Below are 15,980 nucleotides of genomic sequence, written 5' to 3'. Positions count from 1 at the left end.
GCAAGTAGGGACTTCCCTGGTGGCTCAAACAGTAAAGAACCTGCCTGCAATGCAGGAGACCTGGGTTCAACTCCTGGGTGGGGAAGATCCCCTGGAGAAGGGAATGGCAACCCACTCCAGCATTCTTGCCTGGAGAATCCCATTGACAGAGGAGCCTGGCAGCCTGCAGTCCATGGGGTCACGCCGGATATGACTGAACAACTAACACTGAACACCTTTCTTTCCACAGGGAGGCTTGGGTCAGGTCCTCCCTTGCTCATCCTTCCATTGACAAGCACCTTAGCAGCATCTTTTAAAGGAAAAATCATGAATATCACAAGCAGAGCTATGCAGCTCGTCAGAGGCACAGAGACCATCCTCATTTCTGAGCTGCCCCCAGGGCTCCAGTTTCTGGGAATGTCCACCTTGCCTGCATAATTACACAAACACAGAGAGGGCAGAGTTAAAGGCAGCAGTTCCTACTCTGCTTTCTCCTGCTGTCATAAATCTCTGCAGACTTAAGAAGCAAACAGAAATAGCCCCAGCTCGGAGAGTCTCTATGCCAAATTCAGCAGCAAGATATTTTGGGATTGCTGATCCAAGATTTTCCTGTCTGTCTGTCCTTGGTCCCCAACCCCCTGCTCCTTTTCTGAAAGTGACGGCTCTTTGCGTCTCACCCACTCGGATCAGTGGGGGATTTCTCCTGAGTGGTAGCCTTTGCCATTGAGACATTACTGGGTAAGCGGCCCTTCGACTTTGACAATCAAGAGATCAATTCCCCTTTATCATCGTAACTTCCATTTCCAGCTGGGTCCTTGGCTCTCCTGCAAGTCTTCTCGTTCAGAATCCCCTTTTCTCTGAGAACTCATCCATGCCATGGCTTTAACCATCACCTCTGAACTCATGACACAGGGATGAGGCGATTTCAGCGCGCCTGGCACACAGTAGGCTGCTTAGTAAAAGTTCACTGCGATGCCTCCCACCTGCACTTGGCAAAACCACCTCTAGGAAGGAACCCTTTCTCTATTGTTTTCTCTCCGCTCTCTCCTGCTGGCTAGGCTTTTGTTAATTTCCACTTGGCCTCAGTTTGTTTATTTGTAGGATGTGGAATTTCCGTCTTGCTGGATACACATCAAATGGTCTCACTAAGATGCTCAAAAGAGCGAAAGGACTGACGCAGACCTGGCGTGGGACTCACTCCCCACCTCTCTACGGACTAGAATACTTCCCAGTCTTCGAGCTCCCACGCGGGGGCTGTCCCCCCTCTGTGCTCCCTCTGGTATTTTTTCTCTCCTCTTTATTTTTAAAACCCTTACAGTCAGATGCACACAATTCAAAGCTTCGAACTCTTCCACTTTGTTTCATCTCCTGAAACAAAGAACATACTCATCTCTCTCCTGAAAAGAGAAGGGGGAGTGACATAAGGGCTAGGTCTGTATTATAAGTATTTCCCCTTATTCCCTTTAGAATGTCTGGTTCTAGGCTGCAGAAATGTTCAAAAGAAGCAGACTGACGGACTGGTTGATGAAAGAATTTCCGTCCCAAGAAATTTTACGCTATTATTTTTTTCTAGTTGATTACACACAACATTGTGTAACAAACAATATCCACGGATCAGAAAAGAAGGAAAAGTCACTCTGCATTCCACTCCTGTTGCATCTTAGTGGGTGGATTTTTTTTCCCTTTCATTTTATGTCCTTACACGCCAAGGATTTATACAAAGCTGTGATCACAGTGTAGCTGGAATTTGGCATACTGCTTTTTTCACTCAATATGCTACTATGGATATTTTTTTCATTTTCTGACAGAGTCTTCATAACTAGCATTTTTTTTTTTAGGGGCTGCATAATACTCAAGTGTGTGGGTGTAGTGTAATCTACCGAGCTGTTTCCCTTCTGTTGTTGATGGGGGCTGGTTCTGAATTTTCACTATTATAGACGATGCTGTAATTCACGCTGTCGGTCCATCCTGGGCAACTACAGCGAGGCAGAAGGAATACTTGGCTCTGCAATAGGCAATATGGACCTGTGGCTTTTATCTTCTTCAGGATTATTTCCTGAGGGTAGGATTCATGGGACAGAGAGTTGAAATATACCTGTGACTTCTCAAGTCATTTTTAGGCTAATCCTAGGATCTCTACTTAAAAACTCAAGGAAGTGTTAGAGGTCATGTTGGCAGGATGGTGGTCGGAGGAGATACTCTCAGATGCTGTTATCTTCCACTTTTCTGACATCAGCAGGAATCATCGATTCTGGGCTAATGGGAGCAGGTCAAGTGCAGTGAGGGGATGAGGGGATGGTGCAGCTCCTGGGGTGTGGGGGCCACAGAGGCCCCCTGGTATGGACGGCTACCTCTTCAGAAGAGCTGCCATGCCCTGCTTCTCTTCTGCTGCTACCTCCCAAATCCTCTGACCACATCCTCCAGCCGCACTGGTCTCCTTGCAGATTCTGGAACTGACCAAGTCTTTCCTGACCCTGGGCCTTCGCACACGCCATTCCCCTTGGTCAGAAATGCTCTTCCTTTGGCCCGATTCTCATCCCTCAGTTCTCAGTCCAAATCTCTCCCTTCGATGGATGACACATCTGATTTCCCCATGTGCCTGTGCTTATTTCACTAGCACCTTGCATTTCTCCACCAGAGTGCATACCAAAACTATAAAGCAATGAACCTTTCAATATCTTTTGTCCTGTCTTCCCCACTGAGACTCTAAGCTCCTTGAAGACAGTGATTCTCAAGGTGGTTTCTGCTGGATCTGCTGCCCTAGCAGAGTACCTGGCCCACCACAGATACTTGGTATTTACTAAGTTAAGTTGGTCAGGGCAGGAACAGAGAAAGGGATGCTTGCCAAAATATCACTTCAGAGGATCAAAGAAAAGAGGACGGAAGGGATCAGATCACAGCTTGAAAGATACAAGCTAAAGAAAGGAAGGAACTTCCCCGGGGGCTACTCAGTAAAGAATGCACCTGCCAAAGCAGGAGACTCGGGTTCAATTCCTGGTCCGAGAGGATCCTAGATGCCACGGAGCGACTAAGCCCGTGTGCCGCAAGCACTGTGCCTGAATGCTGCAACTCCTGAAGCCCGTGCACCCAAAGCCTGTGCTCCACAACAAGAGAAGCCACCACAACGAGATGCCCGAGAGCCACAACCACAGAAAGTCACTCCCTCTCGCTGCAACCAGACAAAGCCTGCGAGTAGCAGCATCCAAGACCCAGCGAGCCAAAAAAAAAAAGGAATAAAGAACCACCTGAGGGGTATAAGAGTAGGCAAAAATATATTCTGAGAGTCTTTCAGACTACTATATATAAAATAAATAAGCAACAAGCATTTACTGTATAGCACAGGGAACTCTATTCAATATTCTGTAACTACCTACACTGGAAAACAGAATCATCTATACTTAAATTTTTTACAAAATGCCTGCGATCTCTGGACATCTGAGAAATGGATGGTGAAGTTCTAATATCTAGCTTTTAAGCTCTCTTTTCACACCCCATGGGAAATACTGGGGCAACCTTAAATAGCATGTAGATCTCCCCATTCAATATCTAAAAACAAATTGGGGAATTCAGACCATCAGAAGGCTTTCCTTTCCAAGAAACTTCCCAAGTTTCACCTAATCTGGTCCAAATCTATCACTTCAAGCAACCAGATCTCCTGTCTTGCAGCCCTTAATCAGGGGTGTGGAGAAAATGGTTTCTTTGTTATGATGTTAGCTAGACAACTTAATCGTTTGTAGCTTACAATTTTGTGCTGGAGACTGAAAATACATAAACAGTGGCTCTGGGACCTGGTTGAATCCTCCCAGGGACTGCGAGTGGAGCAGAGCCTGGGAATCTGCCTTGAATGCTCAGAATCAGCAGGGGGAGACCCACAGATCATCTGCAAGTGTGGCAGCAGCTGAGTGTGCCATCTGATTCCCTGTGTTGGCGTGCACGTGGCCGTGATCAACGGCTTCAGGATCACAGGTAGAATATGGATCTGGTTATAAACCAAAGTCTCCCCTGTGGAGAAACCGCAACAGCCAGCAGACTGACGCCTCTGCCTTCAGACTCCCGTCTCCCATTCATTCTCCCTGCAGCACCAGGGACTGTTTCAAGCCCATGTCCCATTTGTCACCACCGTGGTCCTTTGGTGGCTCTCAGTCACACCCAGGTTGGAGTCCACATCCCCTGGGGCTGTTATGTGAATGCATGAGAAATAAACTTCTCTGTGTTAAGGTCATGTTGTAGCAGCTCTCACAATTCAGCTTGGTGAGTTACTTAACGTCTCAGTTCCTTGGGTTTATCATCTCCAAAATGGGGATAATAATAAGGTTGTTGAGAGGATTAGATGAGCGAATTACATGTGAAATAGCCCAGAGCTAGTAATATGCATGTTCAGCATTATGGCATTATGACACTGAGAAAGAGAGCGTGCGTGCATGCTCAGTTGCTAAGTCGTGTCTGACTGCAATCCCATAGACTGTAGCCCGCCAGGCTCCTCTGTCCATGGGATTTCCCAGGCAAGAATTCTGGAGTAGGTTGCTGTTCCCTTCTCCAGAGGATCTTCCTGACCTAGGGATCGAACCCGGGTCTCCTGCGTTGGCAGGCAGATTCTTTACCACTGAGCTGATGACTATTATTAGCCCTCCTCTAAATGAATGCCCCTGTTGTTTAAGAAGGGGCTTCCTTGATAGCTCAGTTGGTAAAGAATCCACCTGCAATGCTGGAGACCCCGGTCTGATTCCTGGGTTGGGAAGATCCCCTGGAGGAGGGATAGGCTACCCAACTCCAGTATTCTTGGGGTTCCCTGGTGGCTCAGCTGGTAAAGAATCCTCCTGCAATGCAGGAGACCTGGGCCTATACAGTCCATGAGGTCGCAAAGAGTCAGACACAACTGAGAGAAATTCTTGAAGACAGAAGCGCAAGGACCATCCCGGTGCTCTTTAGAACAAACATCTTACCTCTTCACTTCCTGCACATAGTCTGCGTTTCTGTCGAAGAGGTGGGTCACGGAGTCCTTGATAGCTTCGTGCTTGAAAGTAGAAGCTGTTCCAAAGACGGTCACGTTGGGAACAGTGGAGCACAGCTGAGCCACAGCTTGGCCCTAGAAGTGAAATATAACAGACAAGTCACACAGGAGAGCTACCACCCGACAGCTAGTCTTGCTGGGCGAAAAGCAGGATTTCTCGGCCTTGGCGCTATTGACCTTTATTTTTTGGCTGGACTGGTCTTCATTGCAGGGGGCTGAACTGTGCATTGTGAGATGTTTAGCAGGATCCCTGGCCTCCACCTACACGGTACCAGCAGCATGCCCCCAGCTGTGACAACCGAAAGTATCTCCAGTCAACATGGCTCGTTATTAGATGCAAATCAAAACTACAGTGAGATACCACCTCACACTGGTCAGAATGCCCATCATCAAAAAATCCACAAACAAATGCTGGAGAAGGTGTGGAGAAAAGGGAACCCTCTTGCACTGTTGGTGGGAGTGTAAATTGACACAGCCAGTATGGCGATTCCTTAAAAATACTAGGAATAAAACTAGAATAGGACCCAGCAATTCCCACTACTGGGCATATACGCTGAGGAAACCAAACTGAAAAAGATACAGGTACTGCGGTATTCATCATAGCACTATTTACAATAGCTAGGACATGGAAGCACCTAAATGTGTATCAACATATGAATGGATAAAGAAGCTGTGGTACATATACACAGTGAAACATTACTCAGCCATAAGAAGGAGCACATTTGAGTCAGTTCTAATGAGGTGGATGAACCTAGAGCCTATTATACAAAGCAAAGTAAGTCAGAAAGAGAAAAGCAAATATCGTATATTAACACACATATATGGAATCTAGAAAGAGGCACTGATGAACCTATTTGCAGGGCAGCATTGGATGGGCTGGAAGAAGCACAAGCTGGAATCAAGACTGCCGGGAGAAATATCAATAACCTCAGATATGCAGATGACACCACCCTTATGGCAGAAAGTGAAGAGGAACTAAAAAGCCTCTTGATGACAGTAAAAGAGGAGAGTGAAAAAGTCGGCTTAAAGCTCAACATTCAGAAAACGAAGATCATGGCATCTGGTCCCATCACTTCATGGGAAATAGATGGGGAAACAGTGGAAACAGTGTCAGACTTTATTTTTCTGGGCTCCAAAATCACTGCAGATGGTGACTGCAGCCATGAAATTAAAAGACGTTTACTCCTTGGAAGGAAAGTTATGACCAACCTAGATAGCATATTGAAAAGCAGAGACATTATTTTGCCAACAAAGATCTGTCTAGTCAAGGCTATGGTTTTTCCTGTGGTCATGTATGGATGTGAGAGTTGGACTGTGAAGAAGGCTGAGCGCCAAAGAATTGATGCTTTTGAACTGTGGTGTTGGAGAAGACTCTTGAGAGTCCCTTGGACTGCAGGGAGATCCAACCAATCCATTCTGAAGGAGATCAGCCCTGGGTGTTCTTTGGAAGGAATGATGCTAAAGCTGAAACTCCAGTACTTTGGCCACCTCATGCGAAGAGTTGACTCATTGGAAAAGACTCTGATGCTGGGAGGGATTGGGGGCAGGAGGAGAAGGGGACGACAGAGGATGAGATGGCTGGATGGCATCACTGACTCGATAGACGTGAATCTGAGTGAACTCCGGGAGTTGGTGATGGACAGGGAGGCCTGGTGTGCTGCAATTCATGGGGTCGCAAAGAGTCAGACATGACTGAGTGACTGAACTGAACTGAACTGAACTGAATGGAGATGCAGACACAGAGAACAGACCTATGGACACAGGGGTAGGGAGGAAGGAGAAGGTGGGACAAATGTGAAACAGATAGCCCAGGGGAACTTGCTGCCTGACTCGGGGAGCTCAGACTGGGGCTCTGTAACAAGCTAGAAGGCTGGGATGTGGTGGGAGGTGGGCAGAGGTTCAGAGGGAGGGGACATACATATATCTATGGCCGATTCATGTTGGTGGGTGTATGGATGGCAGAAACCAATACTGTGGAGCAATTACCTTTCAGTTAAAGAATAAATGAATTTAAAAAATATCTCCAGACATTTCAAAATGTCCCCTGGGAAACACGATCTCCCCCAGTTGAGAACCACTGGTATAGAGGAAGGAGAGCCAGCAAAACCCTGGTACCAGACGTAACAATGATCATTTAACTATCTGGACTTCAGGTTCTCCATCTATAAATCAGCACTGATATTACCTACACCCCCAGGGATCTTGGAGGATGTCCTAGTTTGGATTCCCCAGAAGCAGATCCTGAGGCAAGGATTTTGAGAGCAAGTCCTTTATCTGGAATAGGATTACAGGAAATACCAGGGTATTAAGACAGAAGTAGAAGGCAGTCAATAAACAAATCAACCCTGAATATTCATTGGAAGGACTGTTACTGAAGCTCTAATACTTTGGCCACTTGATGCACAGAGTTGACTCACCGGAAAAGACCCCGATGCTGGGAAATATTGAGGGAAGGAGGAGAAGGGGGTGACAGAGGATGAGATGGTTGGACGGCATCACTGACTCAATGAACATGAGTTTGAGCAAACTCTGGAAGACAGTAAAGGAAAGAGGAGCCTGGTGTGCTGCAGTCCATGGGGTCGCAGAGAGTCCGACATGACTGAGTGACTGAACAACAACCTTTATCTGGAATAGGATTGCAGGAAACACCGGGATATCAGGACAGAAATGGAAGGCAGTCAATAAAGGCTGTGTTTATCAAGTCAGCATCCACCATGGGAACTGGAACTGGGTCCCTCTGAGGACCTCCAGGAGCAAATGCAGATTGCACCTTGCATTATCCCAACCAAGCGGTGAGGAAGCTGGAGTATTTATCCACCAAATTTCCATCTGATACGGGTTCAGGGTTGCTTCTGCAGCAGTAACCCTTAGGCATGTCTGGCTTGTCCTTAGAGACCAAGCGTGCTTCCACAGCCAGTTAGGAGCCCTAAGTGAGCAAATTGTACCACACTGAGTGCAGAGAAGGTGTGGTGTGGCTGACAGCCTCTGCTCCGGGGTGTGGAATGAGGTAACATGTGACACAGGTCAGTGCCTGGCACAAAACATGGGACTCAGTCACTGTTAATCATCCGTACCCCATAGTAGCTTATTACAGCCTGAGCTGAGATGTCCAACCGTATGAAGAAAAAGCCAGTACTTGAGGTTTAAATACCAAATGATTCAAGAGAGATCACAAAAGTAGTTAGGAATGGGTAATCTTCCCATGTCCTTTTTCAGTATGGTCAGAAGTTTGAGTCAGTAGACAAAATACTGTGATCGATCGCATGCATTCACAAACCTTCCAGTAAAACCCAATTTGCTAATTAGGATGCATCCTAAAACCAAATACTATCTTTTTCCAGTGTTCCATCAACCATCTTCATGAGGCAGAAATTATTAAGGAGGGAAATCATTCCACCAAAGGCATCTGTGATATGAATTACTGCCTCTCGCTTTATTTACATTTTCATGTTGGTGGACTCAATCAGGCTGGAAGGTCAATTTGTGGAAATACGATTCTTCCCAACATTTGCAATGAAAGGTAACATTGAGAGCATCAGAAAATGTCAGATTTATAAACTCATCCAGTTACCCCCTCCCCCTCATTGTTTATAGAGCAGGGACAGGGGACTTGGAAAGGTTAAGGTGACCCAGTTCTTCTGAGGCAGACCTGAGATGCAAAGCAAAGTCTCTTGACTTCCAGCTACTGCCATTTTCTATTATGCCACGCTGTCTACTTATTTTGACATTTTGCACTAAGTGGACTTTTATGTTGCTGTCTAAAATAGACACATTACTGACATGCTCGCTTGGAGGTCAACACATCAGAAAATGGCCATGAACCTGAGACTCTAGACAGGCTGTACTTCTCTGCTCTAAGAATAGCTTTGGTATTTTGGTTAATTTCTTCTTAAAAACATTTTATTTATTTATTTTTGGCTGCGTTCGGGCTTTCTCTAGTTGTGGCAAGTGGGGGCTCCTCTCCAGCTGCAGTGTGGGGGCTTCTCGTTGAGGCGGCCTCTCTGGGTGCAGAGCATGGGCTCCCGGGCATGCAGCACTCAGTACTTGCACACGTGGGCTCTAGAGTGCGGGCTCAGTAGCCGTGGCACACGGGCTCAGCAGCCCCGGGGCCACTTAGTTTCCCCTTAGTTGCCCCAACAAGGGACCGAAGCCGTGTCCCCTGCATTGGCAGGCAGATTCTCTTTTCTTGGCAGGAGGATTCTTAATTACTGAACTACCACGGAAGTCTGGTTCATTTCTTTATCTCCTGATTTTAGAGAACAAAAAAGGGATTATCCTTCCTATGCATGCGTCCTGAGTTGCCTCAGTGGCATCTGACTCTGTGACCCTGTGGGCTATAGCCCACCAGAGTGTAAATGTCAGCAACCAATGTGACGATCCTTGAAGATTCGACAGGTACTGTTAGTACTGCTGGGGTGAGAGCTTAGAGCTGGTGCTCATAGCTGTGTAGTCCCTCCTGCCTTCTGTCCTTAAGCAAGTGAGTCAAAGTGTCCGACTCTTGCGGCCTCATGGACTGTAGCCCGCCAGGCTCCTCTGTCCACGGAATTCTCCAGGCCAGAATACTGGGGTGGGTAGCCGTTCCCTTCTCCAGGGGATCTTCCCAACCCAGGGATCGAACCCAGGTCTCCTGCATTGCAGGAGGATTCTTTACCATCTGAGCCACCAGGGAAGCCTTAAGCAAACCTGACATTTATCCACTCAACTCCTTTTCAGATTCCTACTATATGCTGCCTCGTCACACTGTGTAACAGAGGCTGGAGCAGCAGACTCCTGATACACCTTCATCTCTCTAGGCGCACCGAGGTCCACGGTTGTGTACTGGACTACATCTTACCAGCTGTCTTCACCTGGCTCTCCGGAAACCACACGTCAGACTCAAGCAATCCAAAACATAACTTGTGGCTCTCTCCAAAAGAGTTACTCCTTGTATGAGCTTGCGAGGGCTGCCGTCACGAAATGCCACAGGCTGGGCGGCTTAACCAACAGGACTTTGCTGTTTCACGGTTCTGAGGCTAGAGGTCTGAACTCCAGTGTCAGCAGGGCTGGCTCCTTCTAATGACCATGAGGGAGGGAGCAGACCAAGGCCTCCCTCCCCGGTGGTCTTCTCCTTGGGTGTCCTCACACTGGTCTCTCCCTGTGCCCATCTGTGTCCACAAACCCCCTTCTTGTAAGGACAGCAGCCTTGTGGTTTAAGGCTTACCCTCATGACCTCATTGTAACTCGATGACCTCTGTGAAGATCCTGCCTCCAAACAAGGGCACATTTTGAGGTTGCTGGGGTTTAGGATTTTAATTTATGAACTGGACGAGGGCAGGGGGACACGATTCAACCCCACACACTCCTCCTGCTGCATTTTCTGCCTCAGTGGATGGAGCTGCACCATTCACACATTGCTAAAGAGAGAAATCTAGGAGTTGTGCTGAACTCCTCTTCCAAATGGCACAGATTGCTTCCCCTCACCATCTCTTGCGACTGCCACTTCCTCCCCTGGACTATGACAACACCCTTCTCACCAGCCTGGCTGTTTCCACGTGGACTTCCCACCGTGAAGGGCAATTTTCCTCAAACACACCACTGAGCATTTCTCACGTGCTGCAAGGCTTCCCAACACCTGTCCCGCCTCCGTATGAAATGCACACCCTGTAGGTGACCGCACAAGCCCAGCCCCCCGGGATCGACCCAGTCACCTCGCTAAGAGACAGCCTCCGCCTTGCCAATATCCACTCCCTAGCTACACATACTTGCGCCGTCAATGACAGTGGCCCTGACCCTCATCCCAAGGCGTTCGCAGAATAAGCCTTCAACCTTCTTTTACTGAGGAAGGAGCTGAGGTTCACGGAGGTCTGGGGCCTGGGCTAAGGCCACCAGGGTACGATGCGGCAGAACTTGATGTGCTGTGCTCGCCGGCTGAGCGACCCTGAGTAACCGTCCGCTCCTCTGCATTTTATAGTATATGCATCATATGGCACTATATAAATTCTAAGACTGCTGTGGGGCCGTATAACATAATGCATCCACAGGCTTAGCACCGGAACACTCAATAAGCATTTGCACCCATTACCACTAGGACTCCTATTGCCGGTTTTCTCCGTATTATTATGGTTATACAGGCAGTGGGAGCAGATCCACAATCTACTGCTACTCCATAGCCCCACATGCTGCTTGCAGCAGTGCCGCTTTCCCCGAATGCGTCCCCTCCCCTGTCACGCCCTGGCTGTCCACTCCCTTCTGCAGCTCACAGTGCTTGCTCTGAGGCCGCCCGTCTTCCAGCATCCCAGGCAGACCCTGTCCCCTCTTCCAGGGCCACCACTGAACGTCCTCCAGGACAGCAGCCACCGCCGCCTTCTGCGGCTGCTCGCTGACCCGTCCGTGTGCCAGAGACGGTGCCTCGTGGGCTCCACACCCCAGTGCCCAGGGCAGAGCCTGGCACGAAGCAGGTGTTTGGTAAAGTGTGTTGAACTGATGCACAAGAAATAACAGGGGTTTGATGTAATGGGGAAACCCCTTGTCACTTTGCAGATTTCTTTGTTTTTCAGCTTTGCAGAGCAGGAATAAAGCATAGATTTAACATTCAGCATTACTAGTCTCTGGCCCAAGCAGAAATTTACCATTTTCATTTTAAAGAGAAAGATACATGTGGTAATAAAATGAAGTGACAGAAGTAACTGGGTTACCTACATATTTATATTATTATGTAATATATGTGAGCACTAAATGTAATATATAATACATAAACATATTATATAATATAATTACAGTCAGCCCTCATGGATACTGATTCTGCATCTGTGGAGGCAACAATTGGTGATTTGAAAATATTCTGGAAAAATTAATTCCAAAAGGTTCCAGAAAATAAAACTTGAATTTACCACATGCTGGCAACTATTTACATAGAATTTATCTTGTATTAGGGCTTATAAGTAATCTTGAGATGATTTAAAGTACATGGAGGATGTGCATAGGTTATATGCAAACACTATCCCATTTTATATAAAAGACTTGAGCATCCTTGGATTTGGGTTTCTGTTGGGGGAAGGGTGTGGTCCTGTGGATGCCAAGGGACAACTGTGTATATATAATTATGTTATACAATATATAGATATGCATATATGAATGGGCTTCCCAGATGCCGCTAGTGGTAAAGAACCTGCCTGACAATGCAGGAGACAGGAGAGATTTGAGTTCGATCCCTGGGTCGGGAAGATCCCCTGGAGGAGGGCATGGCAATCCGCTCCAGTATTCTTGCCTGGAGAATCCCATGGACAGAGGAGCCTTGTGGGCTACAGTCCCTGGGGTTGCAAAGAGTCAGACACAGCTGAGCACACATGCGTGCATATATATAATATAAATGCACATATAATTACCATAGTATACAAGTAGTATATGTAATATTCGCTCAGTCATGTCCGACTCTTTGCGACCCCACGGACTGCAGCCTACCAGGCTCTTCCATCCATGGGATTTTCCAGGCAAGAGTGCTGGAGTGGGGTGCCATTTCCTTCTCCAGAGGATCTTCCTGACCCACGGATCGAAGCCAGGTCTCCCGCATTGTAGGCAGATGCTTTACCGTCTGAGATTATAATGTCTATTATTATATAAATAATGATGGGTAGTAAACACAAGTTCAGTGCACCTCTATTTGCAGCACTCCCACCCCCTCTTTTAACTCTTAATTAATTCACTCAGGCAATGAGAGGCCCTTGCAAGATCCTCAGTGATTTTCTAAAATAAATAATACCCACCATTCTGTACTTAAGCAGAAAAGTGCTCTCCCTCACATTTATAGAAAATCTGTACCCTCCCTTCTCCAACTCCCAAGGTGAATGCAAGATCAGCATCTAATTTATCCTTGGTTTCTCCCACGTGCCTGGCAAACAGCATGGACTCAATAAACATTTGCGGAAGACGGAGTGAATTTTCAATAAAAAGGATTTTGCAATTTACCTGCAGACCCAGAACATAAAATGAACAAGACAATCTAGTCTCCCAGCAACAGCAGTAAATGGAGATTTGCATGTACTTGTTTCTAATTGATTCCCCTTCCCTTGTAGGATGTAAGAGCTTGCAGCAAGCCTCTGCCTCCCTTCCCTGCAGTGGTAACAGCGGCGTGGTTCCTGCCTCCCACCTTGTGCCAGGTACCGGGCTAAAGAGCTGCCTTAAATCCTTAAATCACTTGTAGGACACTTCGTTTCTCTTTTATACGTGAAAATGGGGATTCAGAGAGGAAAAGAACCTGTCCAGGGTTATGGCGCCTGTACATGATAAGGCTGGGGTCAGACTCAGCTGTCCCTGACTCCATGGCCACTCTGCTATTAGTCTTTTCCTCCATCCTGCTAAGCACTCAAGTTGCTGACATGGAAATCTTAGAGAAAGCCATGGGTCCTTGACATCAGTCTGGAAGGCTTCATTGATCTACTCTGGATAGCTCTGTCTCAGGTTGAGACAGGTGAACAGATTTCAACCAGCTCGGTCCTAATCCCAGGGCTATTGAGGTCTCCTCAAGCAAGCACAGACAGTGGGAAATCCAGGGCCAATAATTTCGAGGAAGTTGTTTGTGGGGGGCGGGGAGGGGCGGGTCCTGCAATTCGACTCTTATCAACGGACTGGCAGTTCAAAGCAAGATCTTATTCTAGAAAGTTTGGGCACAGTAGATGAACAATTTGAGGAGGAGGTCGCTGTTTTAGTTGCTCAGTTGTGTCCAACTCTTTGTAACCCCGTGGACTGTAGCCCTCCAGGCTCCTCTGTCCATGGGATTCTCCAGGCGAGAATGCTGGAGTGGGTTGCCATTGCCTTCTCCAGGGGATCGTCCCAACCCATGGTTCAAAGCTCCACCTCCTGCTTGGCAGGCGGGTTCCTTACCACTGTGCCACCTGGGAAGGTCAGAGGAGCAGGTACATCTGTGTAACAGGCTTAGTACATGCCTGAGACATATTCAGCTTGTTACACGACAGTTTTTAACACAGCTGTCCTGGAATTAGGACCGAGCCTGGCTGAAATTCTGGTTACCCCCCCAACCTGAATTTAGAATGGATGCTCTCCCTTATGTGTAGAATCTAAAAAGGCATGCTACAAATGAACTTGTTTACAAGACAGAAGCAGACTCACAGACTTAGAGAGGAACTTACGGTTGCTGGGGAGGAGGGGGAATGAGGGAAGAGATAGGGAGTTTGGGATGGACATGTACACACTGCTGTATTTAAAATGGATCACCAACAAGGACCTACTGTATACCACAGGGGACTCTGCTCAACGTTATGTGGCAGCCCAGATGGGAGGGTTTAGGGGGAGAATGGAAACGTGGCTGAGTCGCTGTGCTGTCCACCTGAGGCTATCACAACACGGCTAACTGGTCACACTCCAGTACAAAACTAAAAGTTCAATTTTAAAAAATCTAAAACATCTTAACAGACTTTTGGACACAGTAGGGGAAGGAGAGGGTGGGATGATTTGAGAGAAAAGGATTGAAACATATGCATTACCATATGTGAAATAGATAGCCAGCGTGAGTTTGCTGTATGATGCAGGGAACCCAAAGCTGGTGCTCTGTGACAACCGAGAGGGGTGGGATGGGCGGGGGGTGTGGTTCAAGAGGGAGGGGACATATGTATCCCTAGGGCCGATTCATGTTGATGTACGCCAGAAACCATGACAATATTGTAAAGTAATTATCCTCGAATTAAAAAAAAAAAGAAAAGAAAAAAATCTTTGATTATGGAATAGGCGCTCCTATCAGGGCACTGAGATGCAGGATGCAGCATCAGATTCTCAAGTAAGGAGGAGACAATGGAAAGATGGCTTCAAAGGGCCTCTCTGATGCAGAGGTTCTCTACCTCCTCATCATATGCCACAACTCTAGCTCTGGACAGACTGAGCATATGGGGAAAATGCCAAGTCTTTCCTGAGCACCACACCCTCTGACCACAGGACCTTTCACACGCAGGCCCCCTGCCAGTAGCCCTCTCCCCTGTCTTTCTCTTGGCTGATTCCCGGTCATCCTTTGAGCCTCAGCCTCTTTGTCACTTCTTTGTTGCTCATTCCATCATTAGAGGGCTATTTCATGACTGCCTCTAATAGGTTAGACCCTAACCCTAGCCCTATGGGAGTTCCTGGAAACATAAAGGTGAACAAGTTATAAATGGTCCCTATCACTTTGGGGCTTGCATTCCTCTAGAGGCAACAGATATTAATAAAATAAAGATACTATTAAAAGTACAGTCATACACTTAAACAGTGGAGTGAGAATGCCAGTTCCAACCACTGAACCACTGGGATAAGACCACGTGGGCACACTGCACTCTTGGAAAATAGGGGGCACACACTCCAGCGCATGTGGACATGTGGAGGGAAAGACTAGACAAAATGGGAACTTGAACTTGATCCCTGTGGTCTCTCAAGTGCCATGATTTCTAGGTCACACAGACTGGTTCTTAGCTGGTCTATAAAAAAATCTATTTGAAAAGCCTCCCAAAGAGAATGAGACTTTACACAGTATCCTACATTTAGTGAAAAATGGAATTTTCTACTGCTAACTTGACATTTCCAAGATCACTTATAGAAGAGAGTTAGGGTTATCTCTTCCACAAGTTGTGTTTGATTTTAAACAGCTCCTGGAAGCCACCAATCATTCTTGTGGTCAAAGAATGGAAAAGAATGAGCTTGGGGTATATAGAGGAGACGCCTGGAGGAAACAGTGAGGGTGGACTGTTGTGTTCCCAAGAACCACCAGTTTACTTTTTCATCTTTGTCAAGGCAGAAAGGCACTTGGACCAGGAGAGACAAATGACTGTTATCACAAAATTTAGTACACTGGAGACCTGAGCCCTCCTTATGCTTTTCATATGACAATACTGAGTCCCACACTGGGATTCAGACACGGGTTTAGAAACTCTTCTTTTTCCCCAGATCAGGGCTGTCATTTGCCTGCTCAACAATTCGCTTGACGCAATTGTTGTAAGAAGAGCAAATTCACATCCCCCTGCGTGGGCTGATC

The 15,980-nt window shown here is 47.1% G+C and overlaps 1 protein-coding gene across 2 annotated transcripts in view; it reads right to left on the bottom strand.

Annotated features, from left to right (window-relative positions):
* VAT1L (vesicle amine transport 1 like) overlaps positions 1-15,980 on the bottom strand; it is a 165,476-nt gene that overhangs the window by 86,353 nt on the left and 63,143 nt on the right. For both annotated transcript variants that reach the window (XM_055551307.1, XM_055551308.1), the window contains exon 4: positions 4,923-5,065. In XM_055551307.1, the coding sequence (XP_055407282.1) occupies positions 4,923-5,065 (143 nt within the window). The remainder of the gene's footprint in view (positions 1-4,922; positions 5,066-15,980) is intronic.

Source organism: Bubalus kerabau, chromosome 17, assembly GCF_029407905.1.
Source record: "Bubalus kerabau isolate K-KA32 ecotype Philippines breed swamp buffalo chromosome 17, PCC_UOA_SB_1v2, whole genome shotgun sequence".
NCBI lineage: Eukaryota > Metazoa > Chordata > Mammalia > Artiodactyla > Bovidae > Bubalus > Bubalus kerabau.
Note: the sequence above shows the minus strand (reverse complement) of the source record. Positions and strands in the feature narration are given on the sequence as shown.